The sequence below is a fragment of the Tetranychus urticae genome, chromosome 2, assembly GCF_039701765.1.
Source record: "Tetranychus urticae isolate SD_2017Ah chromosome 2, NJAU_TeUrti_SD_1.0, whole genome shotgun sequence".
In the NCBI taxonomy this organism is placed as follows: Eukaryota; Metazoa; Arthropoda; class Arachnida; order Trombidiformes; family Tetranychidae; genus Tetranychus; species Tetranychus urticae.
This window is the reverse complement of record NC_142959.1, coordinates 7801105-7826198: the sequence shown is the minus strand read 5'-3', so window position 1 is coordinate 7826198 and position 25094 is coordinate 7801105. Positions and strand designations below refer to the sequence as shown.

The 25094-nt window shown below is 32.3% G+C and overlaps 1 protein-coding gene and 1 long non-coding RNA gene across 2 annotated transcripts; both read right to left on the bottom strand.

The window, feature by feature from the left end:
- Positions 1–299: 299 nt before the first annotated feature.
- On the bottom strand, positions 300–865 carry LOC149093798 (uncharacterized). The gene is made up of 3 exons (XR_016198223.1): positions 752–865; positions 571–660; positions 300–499 (listed from the first exon to the last, which is right to left on the bottom strand). It is a non-coding gene; the product is annotated as an uncharacterized LOC149093798 (long non-coding RNA).
- Positions 866–3825: 2960 nt separating this feature from the next.
- LOC112539475 (uncharacterized) lies at positions 3826–5583 on the bottom strand. The gene is made up of 4 exons (XM_025162043.2): positions 4618–5583; positions 4390–4461; positions 4222–4311; positions 3826–4163 (listed from the first exon to the last, which is right to left on the bottom strand). Exons 1-4 carry the CDS (start codon positions 5473–5475, stop codon positions 4098–4100), a joined length of 1086 nt encoding a protein of 361 aa, XP_025017811.2. The 5' UTR covers positions 5476–5583; the 3' UTR covers positions 3826–4097.
- Positions 5584–25094: the final 19511 nt, after the last annotated feature.

Below are 25094 nucleotides of genomic sequence, written 5' to 3'. Positions count from 1 at the left end.
ATTAGATTTATATAATAATGAGACGATTATGAATTACGATGATTACTAAAACATAAATTATTGAGTTTCGACTGTGTTCGATGTTTGAAGATAACTGAGCAATTTTTGATCATTTTTTGTGCAGTTTTCTGTTAAAAAAATTCGGTTATAGATTTTTGATAGAGCATAGTAATGATTAAATCCAACCCAATCCAATCCATAGCAAAATGAGCAACTTAACGTGAAAGCTAAAGGTGTTAGATGCATGGATAAATAAATGCATCTATTGCCATTAAAGTGTGTTTGAATTCGACTTCAACCAGTCAAAATAACTGATTTATTTGATGATTCTTCATCCAAGTCACAATAGTTAAAATGTTGACATCACTTTCAAATCAATGAATGCCTTTTTTCAATGGTTTTGGTCCGTACTATTGTTGGTAATATTATCAAATTAATGCAACAAAGGGCCAATGTTAACAGTAAATAACATTAAAATTGATATATTTTCTGCAATAAACTGGAAGAGATGCATTAAATTTTGCAAAAAATTAACAAGTCAAAGCAAAGTTTTTGATTAGCTCATCTTACCAGAATGAAAAACTGTTTCTCAAGAGTCAGAAAGTCTCCGATTTTAATGCCATTGTATGGTCCAGCAGCTCGATCCATTATCTCCAAAACCTGTATAATAAGGTCAGACGCAAACGTCTCACATGTTTTTAATCTAATACTTTGAAGTTCATTTAAATTTAATAACTTAACTTTTCTTTACCTTGCTTACTGATTGCATTGAAAGTTTATTCCTGCAGCTCAGCTGGTGCAGTCTGATTGTCAATCTATCAAGCTAATAAAAATGAGATGGAAAACAAGACAATATCATTGTAAATAGAGTCGGAACCTCGAACGGTTCATATTGAAATTATCGAATGATTTCTTTGAAGAGCAGGCAAAAGTTCTCTGATATTGCGAAAGATTGCTATTGATTATTAAAACTATAAACTGAAAAATGGCACAAGATTCAAACTCCAGGTAATATTTAGGTAAATATCTAGTTAATGAGGTTTATTACATTTTTGCAATTATCAATAAGCAACAAAAGTACAGTTCGATTACAAAACTTTATATCACTTAGAGAACCTCCCTTGTTAGTCTAATCAAAGCATTAAGTAAACGCAGAAAATATTATCAAACCAAATTAATATTCCTAAAGTACAATAGATTAAATCAAATTAAATTAATCCATTTTTAATGCTCATACATTTTATGCTTTGAATGGAAACTGCAATTAACTGATCATTTTGAATGTTGAATAAATAGGACTAAGCTCTGTGTTAGCTTAATATAGACTTTCACCATGATCAGTCATTGAATGGAAACAGAAGTCCAATTAAAACCAATCATTAACTGAATATTAGAGTTCAAAACTTTTGTCATCTTTCAGTTATCAGCCCTTAATTACTTGGGTAATGAAGCTTCCGAAAACGAGGCCGAAAATTCCAACAGACAGAAGAATGGAGAAACTACCGGTTGCAAGCAAATTGCAAAACAAACTATCATAGACTCTGATAATAGTACCAAGGAAGAGGTCAAAATCACTTCCCGAAGAGATAACAAAAAAATACCACAATAACAAGTAGCGTAACTTGTGCGAAGCTACTTCAAACGTATTGAGATTTTGAATGACTTTTGAGCAAAACAATTGAACATCTTTTTCAACAAACAATCCATGTTTTGAGTTATTAAGTAAAAAGTCAGCGCAATCAATCAGATCACGTAATCGATAGAGATGAAAGTAAAGAGAACACATAATGTACCAGCCGAATCCCATAATTGCAAAAAAGGTAATAGCAAGTGAGAAACTGAATGTAGGTGACCATAAAAGAGCGAAAAAAGCCCATTTAGGATTTTGGTACATCAAAGGATTACTCAATACAAGTGAGAAAGACAGAAGCGTACAGAATAGAGGAATTATCAGCATGATCCAATAAATGGTTAATGAGACTAAATATATGGTAAAACGAAATCTTTTGGTGTTGAGTTCATTCATTTGTAGGTCGACCGGGTTAAAGCCATCACAGCATATACTCCAGACAGATAGAACTTTGAATTTTCCTTTGGCTTCAAGAAACAGAAGCCATTCTCGAAATAGATACATCACTAATACTGCCACTGAAATCCACAATAATAAAACATGACCATCTTTAACTCGAAATAATGGATCACCGAGATAAATGGAAACCGAATCATTTGTATTTCTACCAAGTATTCCGCACCTTATCACAGTTAGCAAACAAGAGACTGTTATAAGCCAATCCATCCAATTATATCGACGAAAGCCAAACGCATTCACTTCAACAGAGTCACTTTGGTTCAGGCCATTTCGGACAATTTGGAACAAGATTGTCAACCTTTCTGTTTGTCTTATTTTGTTACAAACTGTTTCATCGAACTCCTTTGCATCGGGAATTTCAAACGAATATTTATTTTGAAAGAAACTTTTTTGTTTACTCAAAACACTTCTAACTTTAGCAGCCATTATTTGATTGAATTCATTTCTCTGTCTCATTCAATGAAATATGGAAGACTATGAAAGTCTAGTATTTATAGATGAGATTCAATTCATTACAAGAATAATTCTCTTGTTGATATGCTTCTTCAGAGACTTACTTTTCAATTAATTGATTTGCAAATTATTGATTGTTCCAATTTTAATAGCTTACTTTGATTCTTATCATCGTTAGTTTCTTCAATATGAAGTTCGTTGTGAAAATCGGAAAATAATTAAAAGTTAGTTGAAAACTTGAAAATTCAATTGAAAAATGTCGTGCATGGAAATGAATAAAATTATTGTTTTTTCTTGTTATTGACTCAAATACATCTTACATTGCAATTGAATTAATCCAAACAGTATTTGAATTCTGAACAATTTTGCAAACTGATTATCCTTCAGTCGAGATAAGAATGAGTGCCAGACACACAAGTGGGAGGAAAAGTAAGAAGCAAAGTGTTCAATAAAAATGTGCGCTAAACACTCTTTATAATTCATAGTAGCAAAAATATTCTCTGACCAGATTTACGCACTGAAATTTCACGTAACTTAGCCTACTCTTCAATTACTGAGCTAGTTGTTGATTTGAATAACCAATCAGGATTCATGCAGCCGAAACACACATTGATGCTTTTGCTTGCATGATTTGTGAGCGAAATAATTGAGCAGCTTTTCAAGGAAACAAAGCGTATTTTGAATTTTCTAGTAAAAAGGCAGACTAATAGCCCAGATCAGATAACTGACAGAGATAAAAAGTGGCGAGAGAGCGTAATCTACCATGCACCATGCGAATAATGCAAATGAAATACAGAAAAGAGCTACTAGCATCATCCCATAAATGATTAATGATCATTAATGGGATGCGGTATATGTACGGTAAAACGAAATCTTTATCGAGTCCATTCATTTGTATAACAAACCCTCCATATACAGAACTTTGAATTCTCCTTTGGCTTCGGGAATTTTATATTTACAAGAAATGTGACCATCTAATTCAACATTTATGAATTAAATTGACTTTAGATTTTGTTTGATGGCTAAATGTAATGTGTATTCAATTCAACTTTAATGAACAATTTTGTGTGATTTTCTGGTATCAAAACTACAAATTTTGTTAGATTTCAACATTCAAACGTGTTAGAAAAGTTATTCAAAGTTTACATTTAGTATTTTTTAATATTACAATAATATTGTAATAATTCATTATTAGCTGAATCACCTGTTAAAGTTGCTGAAATAGATGCTTTCTTATACTAACATTGTTATTGAATAAATTAAGGGAAAATCGTTCTGGGTTATGTTCAAGTATAGATGGATTTGAGACAATATATAAGTCCAACCATAGTGAAATGCGTAACTTGACGTAAAATCACAGGTTTTAGATAACCGGATAAAAACGGATGAATTTCGGTTACCTCCGAATATGTTAATAGCTCGACTTTGAAACCCAAAACGAATGATTATTTTGATGGTCTATGAGAATCCAAATGTAGGCATATCTCGTACCAATAAATGTCTTGTTTTCAATGATTTCCAGTCCATGCGATTGCAAACTTGCAATAATTACAAATTAATTCAACAAGGGTCCAATGTTACAAGTGAATAGCATTAAAAGTGATATATTTTCCAAGGTGAACTAGAAGAGATCAATTGAGTTATGTTACAAGTTAATAAGCCAACCCAACTCATCTTACCAGTATGAAAAACTGTTTCTCGAGAGTCACGAAGTCTCCGATTTTCAATCCATTGTATGGTCCAGCAGCTCGGTCCATTATCTCCAAAACCTGTAGGTCAAACGCAAACAATGCACAAGCTTTTGGTCTACTTTGAACTCACTTTTGAATTTAATAAACTAACTTTACCTTGCTAGCTGAGTGCGTTGAAAGTGTTTTCCTGCAGCTCAGTTGGTGCAGTCTAATAGTCAATGTATTAAGCTAATGAAAAGAAGAAGGAAAAGAGTGAAGTCAATATCATCTTAAATGCAATTGCAAACCTAAAACTGTTTATGGACGAACGTGCGTTTGGAGAACAAGCTCACTTTATGATTGTACAAGAACAATTTTAGGTATTGCAAGTATAATTTTAATTACTTGGGCAATGAAACTTCCGAAAACGAGGCCAAAAATTCCAACAGACAACAGAATGATGAAACCAGCAGTTGCAAGTAAATTACAAAACGAAACATTGTGAACTCTGAGGATAAGACCGATGAAAATGTCGAAATTACCAGTCAAAGCAATGACGGAAAAATAACCCAATAAAACGTAGCGTAATCTGTGCGAAGCGAATTCAAAATCATTGAGATGGTGAATGATTTGTGAGCAAAACAATTGAATATCTTTTTCAACAAACAATCCGTGTTTTGAGTTATTCAGTAAAAAGTCAGCGCAATCAATCAGATCACGTAATCGATAGAGATGAAAGTAAAGAGAGCACATAATGTACCAGCCAAATCCCATAACGGTATTCAAAAGAGTAGATAACGAGAGGATGAACACCGGTAGCCATAAAAGAGAGAAAAGAGTCAATCCATCAATTCTGTCCGCCCAGGGATTGCTCAATAACAGTGATAAATACAGAAATATACAGAATAGAGGAGTTGCCAGCATCGTTATATAAACGAATAATGTGACCAAATATACGGTAAAACGAAATCTTTTGGTATTTAGTTCATTCATCTGTAAGTCGACCGGGATAAAGCCATTACGACATACATTCAATACCGACAGAACTTTGAATTTCCCTTTGGCTTCAAGAGTCATGAGCCATTCTCTAAAAAAACCCAGTCCTATTGTTGCCACTAAACACCATAATAACAATACATAGCCTTTGTTATCACGAAAAAATATATTACCAAGGTAAACAGCGACCGCGTCATTTGTGTTTTGAGTCAGTATTCCGCATCTTATCGCATTGATCAAACATAATATTGAAATGAGCCAATCCATCCAGTTAAATCGACGAAAGCCAAACGCATTCACTTCAACAGAATCGCTTTGTCTCAGGCCGTTACGGACGATTTGGAACAAGATTGTCAACCTTTCTGTTTGTCTTATTTTGTTACAAACAGTTCCATCAAATTCCTTCGAATCGGGAATTTCAAAAGAATAAATCTTTCGAAAGAAACTTTTTTGTTTACTCAAGAGACTTTTAACTTTAGCAAACATTATTTGTTTGAATTCATTTCTTTTTTTCAATGAAAACTGTGAAAAGCCGATCAATGGTAGATAAAATACAATGTATAATCATTATAAGAATAATTTTTCCACTGTTGTTATGTTTCGTGAGAGATTGAATTTTCAATTAATTGATTTGCAAATTATTGATTGCAACTTCAATGGCTCACTTTTGATACTAATCATCATTAAAGTCTATTTTTTAATATTGAAGCTCATTTAAAAATCGTAAATAATTAAAAAGAAAAAAAGATAATGAAAATTTTATCCAAAAATTGACTGACTGATTGATCCACAAATTATTGACTTGCCAATTCTGATTCTAATCACCAGTAAAGCCTTGATTTCAATAATGAATTTCATATGAGAATCTCAAAACGAATAAGAAAAATATAGTCCAATAAAATGATAGTCGAAAAATTGACTTTCGTTTGAATTGACTGACAAAAGTTGATTATTGGAATCAAATAATTTAAAATAAAAATGTATAATAAGTATTGCGCATCTATTTCCTTTTGGTTTTGGTAAATGACCGAAAATATTAATTTCCAAGTGCTACGAACTTTATTTCGACAGTTGGCGTGAATAGCGAAAAGACAATGAAAGAAAGACTATTTCTTCAACAAATAATTTAATGAACCATTTCGATATCTAGATAAGCTGCAACAATAGAGTCAAAAGGAATGACTGGACTGTAATCGGTTGACTCGAATTAATGTGCACATTTCCCAGACTCACAGTGAATCAAAGGCTAACTGGTCTGGTTGACTCAACTTTAATAGACCTCATAGGGTTCATTTCAAATTATTGTGACAAGAAATTAATTATACCCAAAGCAATTGTATTCATCACAATGATGATTACTTTAATGATTCAAGCTGATTTGCGAATAATAAACAACTTTTACTGAAAAACATTAAAAACTCGTGCAAAGTTGAGGTTTCAAATTACTTTGTGGTCGATGTACAAGCATGAGAACTGAAACAAATAACATTTGACTAAAAGTGTGATGTGTTATAAAAATTGACGTTTTTATTTCGTATTATTGATTATAAACTCAACTAGCCAACTTGGTCAATAGGCTTGAATAACTTGAAGTTTCCATGAGGTTATTTTTGCATTGTTAGTGTGACATAAAACAAACCTTTTGCTCAAAAAAGATGATTCGATGACTAAAGCTGACTTTATCCTTATAAAAGCTGCAGCCTGGGTCAGGCTTACTAAAAATCATTTGGTCATTTTGCAGTAAAAATTATATTGCGATCATAATTGATGACTAAGTCTGGCGGGATATTAAACTCGATAAAATGATTAACTTTTGATTCAAAGTCTCAACAATGGAGAGGTAAAAATGCTTACTCTATTCAATACAAATAAGAAAGCATCGCTTTTGATAACTTGAAAGACTCGAGTTGAATTGATTGCATTAAAATGAAAAGTAAAATAAAAAGTTAACTTACATTTAAAACAGGACAATCTGTGTGTTTATTCAGATGAGAACCAGACATTTCTTTGAACCTTTTGCCTCCAGAAGTCTATCAGTTATAAACAATATTTCCTCAATCATTTTCAATTGATTATGTTAATGGGCCTGTTCAAATCACAACCATTTGAAAAAAGCAGAGCAAACTAATTATGATATTGTTGAATTAAGTTAACAATGAGAGTTGTATAAGCCCAATTTGATGGAAACAAGATTAACCATGAAAATTGCATTCTATCTCATTTTGTCATTTTTCATCTTCTCCAAATTGAATGGCGTCTCTCTTCAAGAAAACCATTCTTGTAGATCGATAAAAATTTAATATTAAAAGGTAAAAGATATTAGATAAATGTTGCAGACAATTGTTGACATTTGAATAAAGCAATGAAACGGGAAGCATTGAATTTTGCCACAAAAAGAGTTGATCAGTTTTTATTGAATATTAAATAATGAACATTCCAATGATGATAATGACGAGAGCAAATAAGGTTAACAGATGATGATACATGAAAATTGTAATATCATGCCACCATTATCATGAAGGAAAAAGTTTGCTGATAAAATTGGCAAAATATAAAGGAAAAGGAATGAAAGAAAAGCGGAAAAACGGGAAAAGAAATGAAAAGTAAATTCAATGAGAAAATGTTTCAAAACTGAACAAAACTTTATTCAAATTCAAATGCAACTGATGATATCAAGTTATAATTTTTTAGCTTCAAACACATTCACACACAATGCTCATCAACATTGACCTCCTACAGTTTCGGTTGAAAGTAAAGTTCATCTTTTTCCATTCTTTAGTTTATTTAGTGAATAAGCTGGGAGTGAATTTGCTATCAGATAATTGGCCTTAACAATGAATTTTCACCCAAAAATAAGGTTAAAAAATGTTAACATTGAACAAAAAAATTATTTATTTACTTTTGTATCAGCTTTTGTTTGTTAAGATAAAAACATTGATTTATCTGAATCTTGAATTTTGACTTTTTTCTCTCTTCCTTTTTGCTGAATTTGTTGTAAACTTTTTCAACTGAAATTCATTCAATTGTTACACTCGACTGAATGAGAAATGTTTTTGTTCAGCATTTTTTGTTCTTCGCTTTGTTTTCACAGTAAAATGTTTTCCAAGAAATTTATCGATATAATTTCAATAATTTTCCACTGATCATTATATTCAAGTTTAAGAATGGAATTCAAGTTTTCAGATAAGTTCCGAGTGACCTACTTTACAAGTTACTTGTGAGAGCTTACAATCTGAATAAAATGAAACAGTAAACTTGAGAGGGAAGAGGAAGAAGAAAAATTGGAATAAGAATTATGATGAAAGTAAAAAGTTGGCATTTCAAGTTGATCAGTTGGTTAAAAGGCTTTGGGAGAAGGGAGATGAAGATGAACTTGTATGAGGAAGGATGAGAGTGAAGTAGCAATAAGAGGGAAGAAGGAGTTGGATTATTGGTTAAAGATGAAAACATGAGGAAGTTGAAAGTGAAGATGGAAATATGAAGGGAGTTTACTTGGAACCGTGAGAGAGATGAAGGGGCTTGATGATGGGATGAAGAGGAAGTGATGGATAAATGGCAACGGAAATGCGAGTCAGTCATCTTTGAGGTTATGCTGATGAGAATAACATTTTTTTACATTTTTTCTCATTCCCTTTTGGCCTCGTTTTCATTGGTAATGAAATTCAAATTTTATCCCTTTTCCAAGTATCTCTTTATTCGCTACCTATACTTCAATCGATACAATAATTTTGTTCAATTTTGATCTTGAAATGTTTATTACAAGTCACAGTAAATACTGATTTACAATTAAAGTCAATTTCAAGTAAAAAGTGCGATTAAATCACGAAAAGCTCAAGAGATCGATTCAGGTTCAAGTCTTAAAACTTAATCTTTGTAACAATGAGTTATTGACTTAATCCTCTCAACTCTGAACATTGATCTAATTGTCAAGATATGTTTGAACAAGTGATGAAGCAATAAATAGCAAATAGAACTTCCAAAGCGATAATCTGAATAAATATGGAATAGTGATGATAATTTAAAGAATTTGATTTTTTCAAAAATCATTACCAACTAAACTTGTCATTCAGCTTGGAAAACCTGATATTGGCCGATAAGTTCAACAATTTGGTCATTTTGATTTGCGAGAAATGGTGTGAAATAATTTTCATTGAGTTTGTTTTATTTGTTCATTATGAATTAACATATCGATTTGAATTTGTTTTTGCCTTTGAAGGTCTGCAATTTTTAGAGCAAATAAATTGAATAGATTATGAAGTTCATGTTAATGTTGAGAAATGAAGGTTTCTAGACAATCTAATTAAACTTGTTCCTTATTGTTCACTGATTCAGAAATTTTGTCCATTTTGATCAATTCAAACGAATGCAATTTTCGGATGAAATTTTGCTATTATTTGTTAACGGTTGCTAAGTGCGATGAAAATGCATTGAATAAAACTGTTTTTTTGATGTTGGTAATTATTGGCTGACATTTTTTTACCAAATTGAATAATGAGATGGAAAATGAACTTCTCTTGACTCTTTATTGTCTTTCAATTTTATGTCTTTTCAGATTCATGACAATGTTAATGTGCGTGTTTAATGATTATTTGTCAATGAAAAACAGACTCATGAATAACTTTGGGTTTAAAACAAAAATTCAAGGTTTTTCCTTCAGCTTCAAATGATTCATTTTGATTCAAGTTGAATCATTATTAAACTTGATAAATGATGAATCGAGTTCAATTTCACGATTAATTTGGAAATCACAATTTTATTATTTTTCCTCCTTTTCTTTTACTGTTTATTCAATTATCGATAATTGTCATTGAAGGCATTTTAACTCTTCATTTATCAAGATTCACACCTAATGATAATCAATTTGACTGAATATCTAATTGATTTTGTCAGGTAAAAATAATGATGCAAATTATTCTCAAGCTTTAATCCTTTCAGCTTGTCATCAACCAACTCCCAGTTAATCATCATTACCCATTGAATGAGAAGGAAAAGCGTTTGGTTTCCCTCTTCAATTGACAGTTTTAATTGTTTCATGTTCAAGATTATCATTGAATGATTATACCCTTCACGGGCCTCAAGGCGGTTCAAGTGGCCAAAAAGGTAGAAACGCATTTATTGAGTCACGCGCTTTTTTCATCGCTTTTGTCAATGCATCACTAACCTCTTGTCATTGATCTTAACCCATGAGAATTGACCTCTCCCATTGACCCTAAGAGGCCCATTCTCTTCATTGGCACACCTTAAGATGTTAGTTTAATGAATGGCTAATGAAAATGATGAGAATTGGAAAATTATTGAGCAAAAAAGATGCCAAAAAACAGTTACAGTCAAACAAAAGGTTGATGTTGTTTAGTGATGAGCAGATTCTTGCGTAAATCCTGTCTTCAAATGTAATTTGATTAGCTTTTATAATTCAGCTGAACACACGGAATCAAGTTTATTTAACAATTTAACTGCAATATCAAGTCAATAATGTAAACAGAGAAAAAGGTTTTTGCCTTTGAATCTTTTCACTTGTTTTGTGTCTTCGGCTTAAAACATAAGTCGATTGTAATGAAAGACTTTCTTTTCATTGCCACCGCTAAACAACAACAACAAGACGATGATGTTGTTGTTGATGATGATGATGATGATGATGATGAGGCTGATGAGGGTGAGGAAGAAGATGATGAAGCTAAGAGTGAAACGGTAGTCAGTAATCGGTGACTCGTGACGGAGTATGAATGAAGAGAAAGATTATGATGAAGAAGAGGAATTTATTTAACAGTAAATCCCTATTTTGAAAATGCATTTAACGGCCACGCGATTCCCTTGATTTATGGTTTTTTAGCTTCATTTTTATCCTTATCTTTATCATCATCATTTTCATCTTTACCAGCTTCATCAGTTTTCCTTATCATCTCTTACTCGCTGCTTGCTTATAAAGGCAGAAAATTAGTTTGATTTAGTATTGAACATTGATGATTTTGATTGTTTGCCTGTTTTTTTCAATTCCCTAAGTCAACTGCTTTCACTGCTCCAATATTAAGCCATTATTATCATTATTATCATTACCATTATTTTTATCACACAAGCTTTCCTTCCCTCTCGAGTATTCACTTGATTTTTAGCTTTGCTCCATCAAATGTATTAAATGTACAAACTCGAGTTACAGACATGAATTGCTCTTTACTTTACTGATGGGTAAACCTATTAGCATTCATTAATAATTAATAAAATTATTGAATAACCAATAGTTTTGTTGCCTATCAACTTAAACATTCACCTTTAGTGAAAAGTAATCAAAGTAAATGCTAAATAGACTTTTATTGTTTAATCAAAATATAATTTAGTTAAAACAATTTGACTGAAAAATTTTGCCTCTTTCCAAGTTAACTGCCTTTTTTGTCCTGGTATTTTTAAATGTGTCGAATTTTGTGTGGCTTTGAAAGCTTTCAATGAACATATAAATGACTAAATAAAGGTATTGGAGGGGAAAAAATTATAAAATGAAGTTGTTGTTTGTAAGGTTTCTCTTTTCAATATTGTTTGTTATTAAAACTGTATCTGATGTTTAATCATGATCTGAATAAATTCCTAATCAAAAAGATGCATAAATTTTCGCAAGTTCATTGCTTTTTACAAGACTTGGAAACTGGATAAGAAACATTTATTTTATCCAGACAATTGAACATTGGTTTCTATACAGCAGCTATCGACATCTATTGTTGATGGATCGGACTAAAAGTCCAAAATGCAACCAAACAGCAAAATCGCCCAAAATCATCACAAATGCACAGACGATGTCATAGACACAATGAGTGATGCTTATTCCATATCTGAAATAAAAAATGGTACAAGTCAAAAAAGAGTAAAACGGTTTCGAGTTTAAGTTGTGAATATTTGACTCGTTTCGCACCATTTTTTTGTCTTTTTTATTTCAGGTATGGAATCAGCTTTTTATATCTGCTGAATTAATATCATTGTGCGTCCCTATCTGGAACATAATTAAAAAATGCCGAAACGCGATTCATCTAACTCTCATGCTGTTTGGGTATTTCGAACCATTTTTCTCATTTTTTTATTACGAATATGCAATCAGGCACACTAAATTACATAAAAAACAAATCTAGGGAACAAAATTCTTACTTCTCATATATGAATCTTTCACGTTCCTCTGTCCTCAAATTCCTTTGTTTTTTTCGTGAATATCTTTTGAACGATAACTCTTATAGAAAAATAATATATTATTGAAATCAGCATAAAAATAAATAATAAAAAGTTATTATAAAAAGCATCAGCAAATAGGCAACTTTTGACATCCTCCTTGTTCATCAGGTTAAAACTGACGATTATTATGTATGTTATTGTTTCCACCTGTCTTCAAATTAAAAATTTCCTTGATTCACCTCTAATTGAGAGCATCGATGAAGGCCTGGATGCTGGCCTCTGATTTCGTGATCTTTCCATTCATCACCCAAATGATGCTTAATAACGTATCTATTTAATTGTTTATGCAATTGATTTTACTATTATTGTAACAAGTGGAGTGCCGATCATGACTGATCGCAAATTTATTTTCACTGTGTGCAATAAAGTCAATCCACATTCATAGACTCAAATTCTGAATTAAAAATTTTGTCTGGTGGACAATCATTGATGAAATTGACTTCAAAATTTGTCATTTGGTCTCTTTTAGTACAGTTGAGCCACCAGATTTTTAACCAAACTCTACTCGGACTAGCGAAGGAGTATTTTTGCTTACGCAAAATAATATTAGCCCCTTTCTGATTGATTGGCGCATGCGGCTTTTATAATTGAGAATGAATTTTGAACATTAAATTTGATGTATTAAGGAAGATTGAAAATTATAAGAAGAAGAAGAAGAAGCAGAAGAAGAAGAAGAAGAAGGAGAAGAAGAATGACAATAAAATATCCCCAGTGCAGGACACTTCAACATTGAACGAAACAAATGAGAATTGTAATTGACTCTCATGTTATCCTACAAAAGCGACTAATTCATTTTCAATCTTAAATTTAGCATATTTAATTAAACAATCTGTTAATGCTGAAAGTGTCATTCAACATTAAATATGTATTAAAGGTGAATCCGATCAAGAAAATTATTTAGATAAAAAGAGAGGAATGTGAATAAAAAAGATAAGAGTGACAAAAGTGTGACGTTTTTACTACGTCACATTTTTAACTTTTCCGAACTCATATTTTTATTAACATTGCTGTCTTGCGCCTTCATTGATTGAAAAACGTGGTGTAGTAGAGCTGAGTTTAAATTTGAATTTAATTAGTTTTTGATCTGTCATTAATTAGTTTAATGCTATTAACACCCGGCCAAATCAGACAAAATTAAAAAAAACTATTATTCTTGAATTAGAAAAGGAAAAACTCAGAGAAAGCCAGGTAAATAGCTAAAAAGCGCAGCTATTTTCACGAAAAAAGCTTGGTTTTTAGTTTGGATAAAAACATTTTTTATCTAACTGAAAGATTTTATTTCAATAAAATTTTTATCTAAATAATTTTCTTGATCGGATTCACCCTAAATAGATAAGATATTCAATGTAAGTCTCTATTAAAAAAATCAATTGCGAAGATAACAATTGTTTTATCAAAAAATGAAGTCTTAATTTTGATAAACCTCTTGTAATCTTTACAATTGATTTTTTTAATAGAGAGCAATGCTGACATTCTAATCTTATTTAACCCTTATCAGGCAAAAGTGAACTATAATATATACTTAGCCACTTCGTGGGCTAATATAAATATACTTAGCCACTTCGTGGGCTAATATAAAGACAATTTTGCATTTATTCCTAGTCGAACAATAAACCCTCAACCTAAATAACCAAAAAGTTTTCCCCCAAACACAATGCTACAAAATACGGATTCTGCATTTTTCCCCCTACCCTATGCAAACAGAATTTCTCAGTAGCCTGAATTCTGAACAACCTCTGACTGTTTTGCGGACATGTAGTTCAAGCGTGGCTTTCAGTCTGAGCAAAAATTTTCAGTGGAATCCTTTCCGTTTAGTTACAATTTTTACACAAAAATTTGATGTTTTGACTTTATATATTGTATGGATGTATGGATTGATATCACAATCAAAGCGTTAGTTTATTAACATGAGGATAGCAGACTGTTTTATTACACCAATCATTGTTTCCGTTTTGGCAATAAATTCTCAGATATCATTGTTAACAAACCCTTGCATAATTAAAGATACTTTAAAAAATGAAGTTCAGAGTGCTAACACCTGCTCAACAATCAACTCAGACTATTGCGGGCCAGCTTGCTCCATAAATAAAGCAGCAACGAAGTCCAAAAGTAAAATGAAGGTATCCAGAATTTTCTCGCTGTATGCTTCCATAATCAATTAATGTTCAACATTCATAAAGATAGTTTGTATTATTGAATGACTGAAATCAAGCTTTATTTATGTATTTTTGTATCAGTTAATCAAAGGTCCAATGTTAATCGTAAATAGCATAAGAGCTGATATATTTTCTAAGATAAACTATTATAGAAAAGACAAGAATTAATACTCGACCAGATCATCAATAAATCATCTTACGAATATGAAGAAGCTCTTCTCAACTGTCAAAAAGTCCCCGATCTTTAAGCCATTGTATGGTCCAGCGACTCGATCCATTACTTCCAAAACCTTCATGAAAGTCGTACATTAAGCAGTCTCAATTACATTTTGAGATCATAAATTAATTTAGTATTTTATTGAAAACAATAAGTCAATCATTACCTTGCTTAGTGTGTTCAATGAGAGTCTATTATTCAAAGTCAAATGGTGCAATCTAACTGTTAACTCGTCAAGCTAATGAAAGACAAGAAAGAGGTTATTTGTATCAAATACAATCAATTAATAATCACCCCTGAGATGAAATTTCCGAAAATGAGACCGAAAACTCCAATAGACGGAAGAATAAAAATACCAAGTATGGCAACTAGATCGGCCAAAAAGTCATTGTAGACCCTAACAATGATTCCAAGGAAAATCCACACATCACCCGAAGAAGCAAATACAAAAGCATAATAAAAGAGCACATAACGCAATTTTCTAGCTGTCAACTCAAAACTGTTTAGACGACGAATCATGAGTAAACACAAAAATTCGATGTGTTTCTCATTCATTTTTTTAGGCAATTTCTTCAAGTGATCCGCCCTGTCCAACAAGTCCATCAACCGATAAAGATGCAATGAAAGTGTGCATAATAAATACCAAGTAAATCCGAGAATAGCGTTGATAAGAAAAGAAGAAATGAAAATGTCTGAAAGTGACCAAAAGAAACAACTGAATGCCAGTTCAGGCATCTTGTACATCCAAGGATTGGTCAGTAATGGAATCAAATACCCAACTGAGTAAAATGGAGGAACTAAAAGCATCGTACAATAAACAACAAGTGACACTAAAGTAACAATCAAGCGAAATCTATTGATATTTAGATTATTCATTCGTAAGTGAACCGGATCAAAACCATTGCGACAAGACTTCCATATTGAAAATATTTCGAGGTTTCCTTGGGCTTCAAGGTTTAGAATCCACTCTCGAAAAACGATCATGGCTGAAAGCATGATTAATATCACTATAAAGCTTATTTGATGATCTTTAAAACGAAAAAGTGGATCTCCAAAAATAATGGCGACAGGCACACTGCTAGTGCAAACAAGTACTATGCATCTGAACCAATTGATTAAAGAAGTTATTCCGATGATCCAATCCATCAAATTATATCGGCGATAACCAAATGTGTTTACATTGATAGAGTCATTTTGATCCAAACCATTGCGTAAAACTTGAAAGATAATGGTCAGTCTTTCAGTTCGCTGTATAAGGTGAGAAGCACACAGGTCAACTTCATCCGAATCTGGAGTTATGAATGAATAACGAAACAAATTTACCAAATCTTCTAAAAAGTAGTTTTTTCGGACACTCACAGAGCTTTCAGTGGCATCACCCATTATTTTCATTTCCATGAAAAATGTTGAGCTTATGGCGTGTTGGATCAAGTCTGTGCTATTTGTTTATTATCAATGTACCATAATAATAATCTATTTTGTATTTATTTCTCAATTTCCTGTTTCTATGCGTCTTTACCTTAAATTAAATAATACCTTTCTACTATGGAAGGTTACATTAGCATGAATCATTTGCACCTATAGATTCGTGTTCTTTCTACTTATAATAAAAGATTGCAAATATACTCTAAAATTGATCATTGATCATAAGTAGAAATTGATTTTATTATTGTTAGGGTGTTAAGCGTATAACATGTAAGATCAAGTCTGTGACATTTGTTCAATATCAATATATCATAATGTATTAATATTTTGTATAATATTCTGGTCTGTCTGTTTCTATGCATCTCTACCATAAAGTAATACATTTCTAACCATGTATCTACAAAGAATTTCAAATAATTTGTACGATATCTTCTGGTTATGTTAAGTTCTCTGATGACTACTATTAGGTGTTCGAATGTAATATTCCTAAATTGATAAATTTATCACTCAGCAACTATATAATACTTGAAGTGACATGCTAATTCCGTTTAACAGAATGCTTAACGTCCAAGTTTTGTACGGCGCTACTTTGAAAAATTTGCGAATTTAAGGTGAGGGCTCCGCCTTCAGGTTTGATTCTCATACCTTCTCGTGGCAGTGGTTTAATCTATTCATGCGTATTGATAATGTGGTACTTATTGATAACCCTTCCATGTTTGCACTGTGATCAATAATATAATCAATTAAATTAACAATCAATGATCAATATTGAATATATTATTATAAATGAAAAGATTATGAAATCAAGATATAAATGATGAATAAATCTATATATTAGTAATAATAATAATAATAAGATGCAAATAATTTCCTGCTAATATAATCTTTTCAATTTAAAATGCACTATTTCAAAGTAAAGGGGCATAGAATCAGGCAATTGAGAATATTAAAATAATACAAAAAAGATCATTATTATGTTGTAAAAAATTTTACAGACTTGTCACACATGCCATTAGTTTAACATTCTCCATGCAAATGAGAATAATGGCTGAATCCACTGAAAGTTTTGTGAGTATCGGAAAAAAATACTTAAAAGATTTGGCGAATTTGTTTCGTTACTCTTTTGTGGCTCCCAACTCCATTGAAGTTGATTTACGTGCTTCTCAACTTTTAAAGAGAACTGAAAGACTGACCATTATCTTTCAAGTTTTACGTAATGGTTTGGATCAAAATAACTCTATCAATGTAAATACATTTGGTTATCGCCAATATAATTGCCTGGATTGGATCATTGGAATAACTTCTTTAATCAATTGGTTGAGAGCTTTAATACTCATTTGCACTAGTAGTGAGACTGTGGCCATTATTCTTGGAGATCCACTTTTTCGTAGTAAAGATCGTCAAATTATAATTTTATGTGCATTAAATATTTTAACAACCATGATCATATTTCGAGAGTGGATATTAAGCTTTGAAGCAAAAGGAGACCTCAAAATATTGTCGATATGGAAGTTTTGTCGCAATAGTTTTGATCCGGTTCACTTACAAATGAATAATCTAAATATCAATAGGTTTCGCTTGATTGTTATTTGCGTGTCCATTGTCGCTTACTGCACGATGCTTGTAGCTCCTTTATTTCTATCAGTTACGTATTTCACGGTAATACTGTGCAATCCTTGGATGTTCAAGATTCCTGAATTGGCATTCTATTGTTTTCTTTGGTCACTTTCAAACATTTTTATTTCTTCTTTTCTTTTGAACTCGATTCTCGGATTCAGCTGGTATTTATTATGTACACTCTCTTTTCATCTCTATCGGTCGATAGATTTGTTAAACAAAGCCGATTACTTGAAAAATTTAACTAAAGGAGCCTTGAATGAGAGGAAAATCAATTTATTTAGTTTGATAATTATTCGTCGTCTCAACAGTTTTGAGTTGACTGCTAGCAAGTTACGTTATATACTGTTTTATTATGTTTTTGTATTTGCTTCTTTGGGCGATGTGTACATTTTCTTTGGACTGGTCGTTAGAGTCTACAATGACTTTTTTGCAGATCTAGTTGCCACACTTGGCATTTTTATTCTTCCGTCTATTGGAATTTTCGGTCTCATTTTCGGAAATTTCATCTCAGCGGTAATTATTAATTGATTGTACTATTGGATTCGAAACAAAATCATTTTTTCTTTTACTGGTATTAGCTCGATAAGTTAATAGTTAGATTGCACCAGTTGACTTTGAATAATAGACTCACATTGAAAACATCGAGCAAGGTAATTAATGCTTCATTGATTTTAATAGAATACTATTTATGATCTCGAAATGTATTAAATTTTAATAATATATGTAATGATAATATGTTAATTTACCCTTTTTACAGGTCTTGGAAGTAATGGATCGAGTCGCTGGACCATACAATGATATCAAGCTCGGGGACTTTTTGACTATTGAGAAGAGCTTCTTCATATTTGTAAGATAACCTTTCTGACGATCTGATTAAAATTAACTCTTTTCATCATTTCTAGTTTATCTTGGAAAATATATCAACTCTTATGCTACTTACAGTTAACATTGGACCTTTGATTAACTGATTCATAAATAAATACAGCATTGTAAATAGAGCATCGATTTCAAGCAAGAAATTAAATTGAGCCAACTTTACACAAAAATTTACACCAAGTGTGGGTGGGTCTTCACCAAAAATGAGGGAATGGGTAAAGAGTTGTGAGCAAACCGTCAAAAGCTGTCATGCACGCGCTGTGTAATTTTGCTTCTTTTCATGTTAACTGCATTTTTGGCCTGATCTTTTTAAATGTGTCGAATTTTGTGTCACTTTCAAAGCTTTCAATGAACAAATAAATGACTAAAAAAGGTATTGGAGGGAAAAAAATGACAAAATTTGTTCGCTGTAAGGTTTCTTTTTTTCAATATTGAACGTTATTAACCCTTTAATTGATGTTCGATCATCATCTAAATCAATTCCTAACCAAAAAACAATTTTAGCAAGTTCAATTCTTTTTTACAAGACTTGGAAACTGGGTAAGAAATATTTTATTTATTTTATTCAAATAATTGAACAGCTATCGAAATCTATTGTTGACTATAGTTACCATACGAGTGGCTCAGAAAATTTTGCAATGAAAATTGTTTGTATGAGCATACTTGTATTAGATAAGTTCGTAATGAGATCTGAATAACCGAAATACTATCGAATATTTAATGATCAGTATTGTGATCGCAAGTTTATTGATGTTTAGCGAATGAAAGAAGACAGAGAAATCAAGACACACACAAGATTCACATGTGCAGGTTTTATTGGTGTTTTTTATCAGCACCCATTGATAATGTGTTCTTATAAAAGTTAAAAAGTGTGTTCATATTACATTGATGTAGCTTGATCTTGAAATAAGCTCTAATTGTTTTGCATCCAGTCCAAAAGTAAATTGATAAGAGTTTTGAATAAATATTTACCAACAAAAGTAATAATCATGCAACTAACATCAAACCATCTGAAAAAATTCGCTCTATCAGAAAATGACCTGCAAATGCGAAATAGAGGTCAAAAAGCGGTTTGACCTTGAATAACCTTGAGCGTCCGTACTTATGGTTCTTCAATCTGCGTAAGCGCATAGTTTAAGTCTGCGGTGTGTAGCACCAACCGTTCCTGAGTTATGCCTGCAAACAGGCGTAATATGGACATTGAGCATACCGGGCGTTCACGCGCGGTATGTTCAATGTCCATAATATTGAATAATATCTATCAATTGACATATCATACATCCTTCTATGTTACATATTACTCATGCTAATCATTTTGAATTTCAATGCCTTCAAATTCATGCTGAAACGTTAGAGAATTGACTTTAATTAACGCCATCTTTCAATGGCTTAATTTAACATCATCGTTCACCGTGCAAATATTTAGGCACTTTCTAACAATATATTATAGTCTCTGTCTCATGTAAAAACAATAGAGTTATTAAGATACAAAAGTTTAGCCAACTTTCATAGGTTAATATATACTAGTAAAATAATAGTAGTAAAATTGGCAAAGTTGTGTCAATTACTGTTCAGGCTACAACACCCAAACGTGAACATGCAATACACCGTTGAATTCATCTTAATTAGAGCTACAAAGTTATCTCTAAATCATTGCTCTGTAATGTACCGTTATTGAGAAAAAGTGTACCAAATTTGGTCAAAATAGTGATGTTTAAGGTTAGTGTTGACCTATATTGAAGGTCGTTCACTATGTCACTAATGCTCAATACATCTATGTAAAGGCCGTAAAATGATCTCTCGAACAAGCCATTGCAATACACTGAGTAATTGATATGCATGAAGCTATTCACTGCAGCTCAAAAATAGCGTAAAAGTTGAATAACACTGATTAAGAGTAGGCATAATTACTATGTGTGTTTATTACAACTGATATATGAAGCAGATAACTAAAGCATATTATGTGCATCATTATTCGTTGTTGTTAACAGTTCTCAGTTTGTTGTTCAATTTCACTAGCAGCACTTTCCTGCAATCGTTACAATACTTTGCGAGTTTTGAGTTCAATATGGAAATCAAACCTGAGTTTGAAGTCACCTCAACCCCTCCTCCACCTCCACTTATGCCATTTGCGACCCGTCCTTCAACACGCTTCGCAAGCAGTGCATCAACAACAAGAGCTTCTATACAACTACCATCGAAACTAAATCCTTTTCTAGTTCGGCCATCACCACCATCACCAGCAGCAAACAACAGACCTCAATCTTTGAGTCAATTATTGACAGCTCCATCACCGTCATTTGTTCGACCTCAACAAGTTCAGCAACAAACAAATGCAATTGCTTCTTCAGCTTTTGTTTTGATTGAGTCGAATGGATGCTGTCGTAAAAAGTGTTGTTACAAGTGTTGTCCAGTTGCTCGGCACGAGCTTTACACCGTATACAAGTTGTTTTACAAGAAAATGACGTAACACCCTTGGACCAGTTATGCCATGTACTCAAAGCTATGATGCGCTTCGAAAAGGCACAGAAATGTAAGTTTAATTTGTTTCGAAAAGATTTACTCAAAGCTTATAACCTTTCCCTTATTAACAGTGGCGTTGGACTAAGAGGTTCCTTATTGCAGCATGCTCGTTGGATCAGAGCTTTTCTGGTGGAGAATAGAAAAGGATATGTTCGATCTGTCGATCGTGATGAAATTATTAAACTTATTGGTGATTTCATATCAGCTACTAAAAGCAGTAATCTAACTTTTAACTGCAAAATCGCCATTATTATTGCCATTATTTGCAAATTTTTGTGCTTTTCTACAATGAAGATAACGTTTGGAATTTGAATAAATTTTAGTGCAAAATGTTTGCAAAAATTAGCTGAGTTTGTTCAAAAATTTGCTGCAGATTCGGGTCAAATAATGTGTGCAAAGATAAGAAAAAGTGTGTTAAAGTTGAATGAAAAGTTGGAAAAAAGTTCGAGTAAAAAGTTTGCAAAAGTTGCCTAAAAGTTTGAAAAGGTTTGATCAGAAGTTTGAAGAATAGCTAAGAAAAAGGTAAGAGAAGATACTGATGAGAAGAAAAAGAGAAAGAAAAACCAGAAAAAGAGAAAAAGAAGAAGAGACGAGAAGCACGAAAAAGAAGAAGAAAAAGCAAGAAGAAGAACTAAGAAGAAAGGATGGAAAAAAGGAAAGAAAAAAATGAGAAAAATAGAACGAGAAAAAAAAGAGAAAAAGAAGGAGCAAGAAAGAGGATGAAATTATGTAACGTCCTTCACATCTTCAATTTCATCCTCTTTCTCATTTTCTTTCTTTTCCTCTTTCTCCTCTTTCAAAGCAACCTTCTCTGGCCCAACGTTCTGGCCAACTTGAACTTTACCTAGGGTAAAGTTCGATTCCGACAAGACTTCAATACGGACAATATTTCGAGGCTTCCTTTTGCTTCAAGGACCAAAACTCACTCTCAAAAGATAACCATGGTTGATAAAATAATGAATACCCAAATAAGTAAAAGGAGGGTCTCCAAAAATCTTCACTTTTTCATCTTTATTAGTTAAGGTCTCAACTTTTTTTTGAAAATAGATAGAACAATGATGACCACAAAAATCTTGTTCATTTTTTTCTGAGATAATCCGTTTCTGAGATTTTTGAGGTCAAAGTGGGCAACTTTCGGCCCTGCTGCAGGCCATACCATTGCATATTATGTTATTATATGTAATAGTAGTAAAATTAAGTGTTGAGAATGGAGAAAGGGAAATGTCAGATTTTATTTTCCTCTTTCTTTCTACTCTCTTTTTCTCTTTCATTTTCCTTGCTTGTTTTTAAGGTAAAGATTGTAGAAGGGCTAACAGTGACAAAAGCCTTTTTGTTGTAACAAATTATCCTTTACTTTTTCCTGGTTTTACCATTTTTCCTTCGTTGAAAGGATTCTTACTTCAGTTAGTAAGTTTTACTGACCAAGTGAAGTTGAATTGAAAATTGTCCATTGGACAGAATTGATATAATTTAAATTGTTTTATCATAAATTCAGTTATTTACTGAAATAATTGTCATCTTCATCATCATCATTACCTTCATCCTCATCAACTCAATAATTGTCTCTATTCAACTTGGATATTAGCTGAGCCCATTGGATCGATCTGTGTTTGTTTCCAACACTTTACCTTCATAACTCCCATTAAATAAAATTAAAAATCAAACTTAACGGTTAAACGTTATTAACCTTTCAACTTTAACTGTCCCATCGTGCAAGCTTTTACAAGTCGACAGGATTTACCATGAGTGGCAATTCTTCAGCTTCATCATCTCCTTCGGTCAACTCGTTTCAATCGCTTCCAGCTAATGATGAAACTGAATCTAACAACTCAGAAAATGGTGCTATCAATAATAACCAGCAAACAAGTGTTGTTAACCTTCCTCCTCCACCTCAATCACCTCAATCACCTCAACCACCTCAACACCCTCAACCACCTCTCCCACCATTCTATCAAATATACCGACCCAAACTTCAAAAATTCAATGGTCATGACAAATCAGTCACCATTGAGAACTGGTTAAAATTGTATGAGTCTTCCGCTCAACGTTACCATTGGACGAAAGATGAAATGATTGACTTATTCGGGGAGTATCTTGAAAGAGAAGCATTGAACTTTTATCTCGATAGTCGAGATGATACTGATTGGCCAACTCTTAAGGGTAAATTGATAATTCGTTTTGGTGTTAAAAGTGTTGACCCTATTGTCGAATTCGATCGACTCAAATACCATCAAACCTCAGGTATCGAAGACTATTTTGAAACGAAAAGAAGATTAGCGGGTCTCTCCTCTTTGAATGAACCTCAAGCAGTAGCCTTGATGATTGAACATCTTAGTGATGAATTGAAGAGATATTTCATTGGACATCGAGCCAAAACTTATTGTGAATTTTATGCAATTGCCAAGACTGCCGAATTCAATTACCAAAGCGAGATAAAGGTAATAACCAAATGAGCTCTTTTGGTGTGAATTCAGCAATGAAGAATAAGAAGCAAACAAATCAAAATTTTACCAATCAAAATAAAAAGCCACCAAAAGGAGCTTGCTTCCGTTGTGCTAACCAGGGTAAACCAAACCAAATGCATTGGGCCAACGATTGTCCATTGAGAAAAGATCCAACAGTACCAAAACAAGTAAATTTTATTAATGATACCTCATCCTCTTCCACCCAAGATGAAAATGATTTAAACTAATAGCGCGACCTGATAACAAACATTTCCATATTTTGATACAGGGTTATTGTAACTCAATACGAATAAAAATTTTGTTTGATCCTGGTTCTTGTAGCACCTTAATAGATGAAACATTAGTTAGTAAAACAGAATTGATGAGTCTGAATAATGATCAAAACACTTATTCAACTTTGACTGGAAATGGTTTTGTTCAGGTCTTGCTAAAATTCAATTGACCATTGGTCAAATTACCAAATCAATTATTGTTTATGTAACCAGGTTAGATTTTGTTGATCTTCTGTTAGGGTTAGACAATATTTACAAGTTTAACTTGAGTTGTGACTCAGATTATACAATCAATCAGTTAACCGATACTTCGGTACCCACCAAAATTTCTTTGATTGATCCTCCAATTGTTTTGAACGATAATTTTTACATTGATATCCGGTCTAAATTGAATCCAAATGATGATAGTAATGAATTGTTCCAACTTCTAGTTGCTAATGAGAATGTCTTTAGTAATGATAAGTTCAATGTAGGTCTAATTTCTGGTAATGAATGTGTTATTGAATTAGTTACCAAAATACCAATCAACTGTAAGCCATACAGACCTGCTTTTGAGCAACAAATGAAAATTGAAAATGAAATCAAAGCTTTATTAGCTTCAGGCTTAATCAGAAAGTCCTACTCTCCGTATGCTTTTCGGTAACATTAGCATACAAGAAAGAAGACAATGCAAAAACACGTTTTTGTATTGATTATAGAAAATTGAATGAAAAAGTTGTTCCAGATAGATACCCAATGCCAAGAATCGAGGACATCATTGATAGTCTTCATAATAATGAATACTTTAGTGTTTTTGATGTACGGTCGGGATTCTGGCACATTAAAGTTAGGGAAATTGACATACCTAAGACGGCTTTCATCACTCAGAATGGTCACTATAAGTCGTTGGTGATGCCTTTTGGGTTCAAAAATGCTCCAGCAATTTTCCAAAGATCTATCAGAGGTATTCTAGAAAAATATTCATTGATTAAATTTTGTCATAATTACATTGACGATGTCATTGTTTATTCTCATGATTTAAAAATGCATATTGGTCACATAAAATTACTTCTAAGTGCGTTTATAAATGAAAATATCAAACTCAATTTTGAGAAATGCAAAATAGCACAGTTAAGTGTTAACT

Coding starts and splice junctions, on each gene's coding strand:
- LOC112539475 (XM_025162043.2), bottom strand. CDS start 5,475: ATGGATTGGCTCATTTCAATATTATGTTTGATCAATGCGATAAGATGC. Junction 4,312..4,389: donor CAACGCACTCAGCTAGCAAG/GTAAAGTTAGTT, acceptor TTTGACCTACAG/GTTTTGGAGATAATGGACCG. Junction 4,164..4,221: donor AGAAACAGTTTTTCATACTG/GTAAGATGAGTT, acceptor GATCTCTTCTAG/TTCACCTTGGAAAATATATC.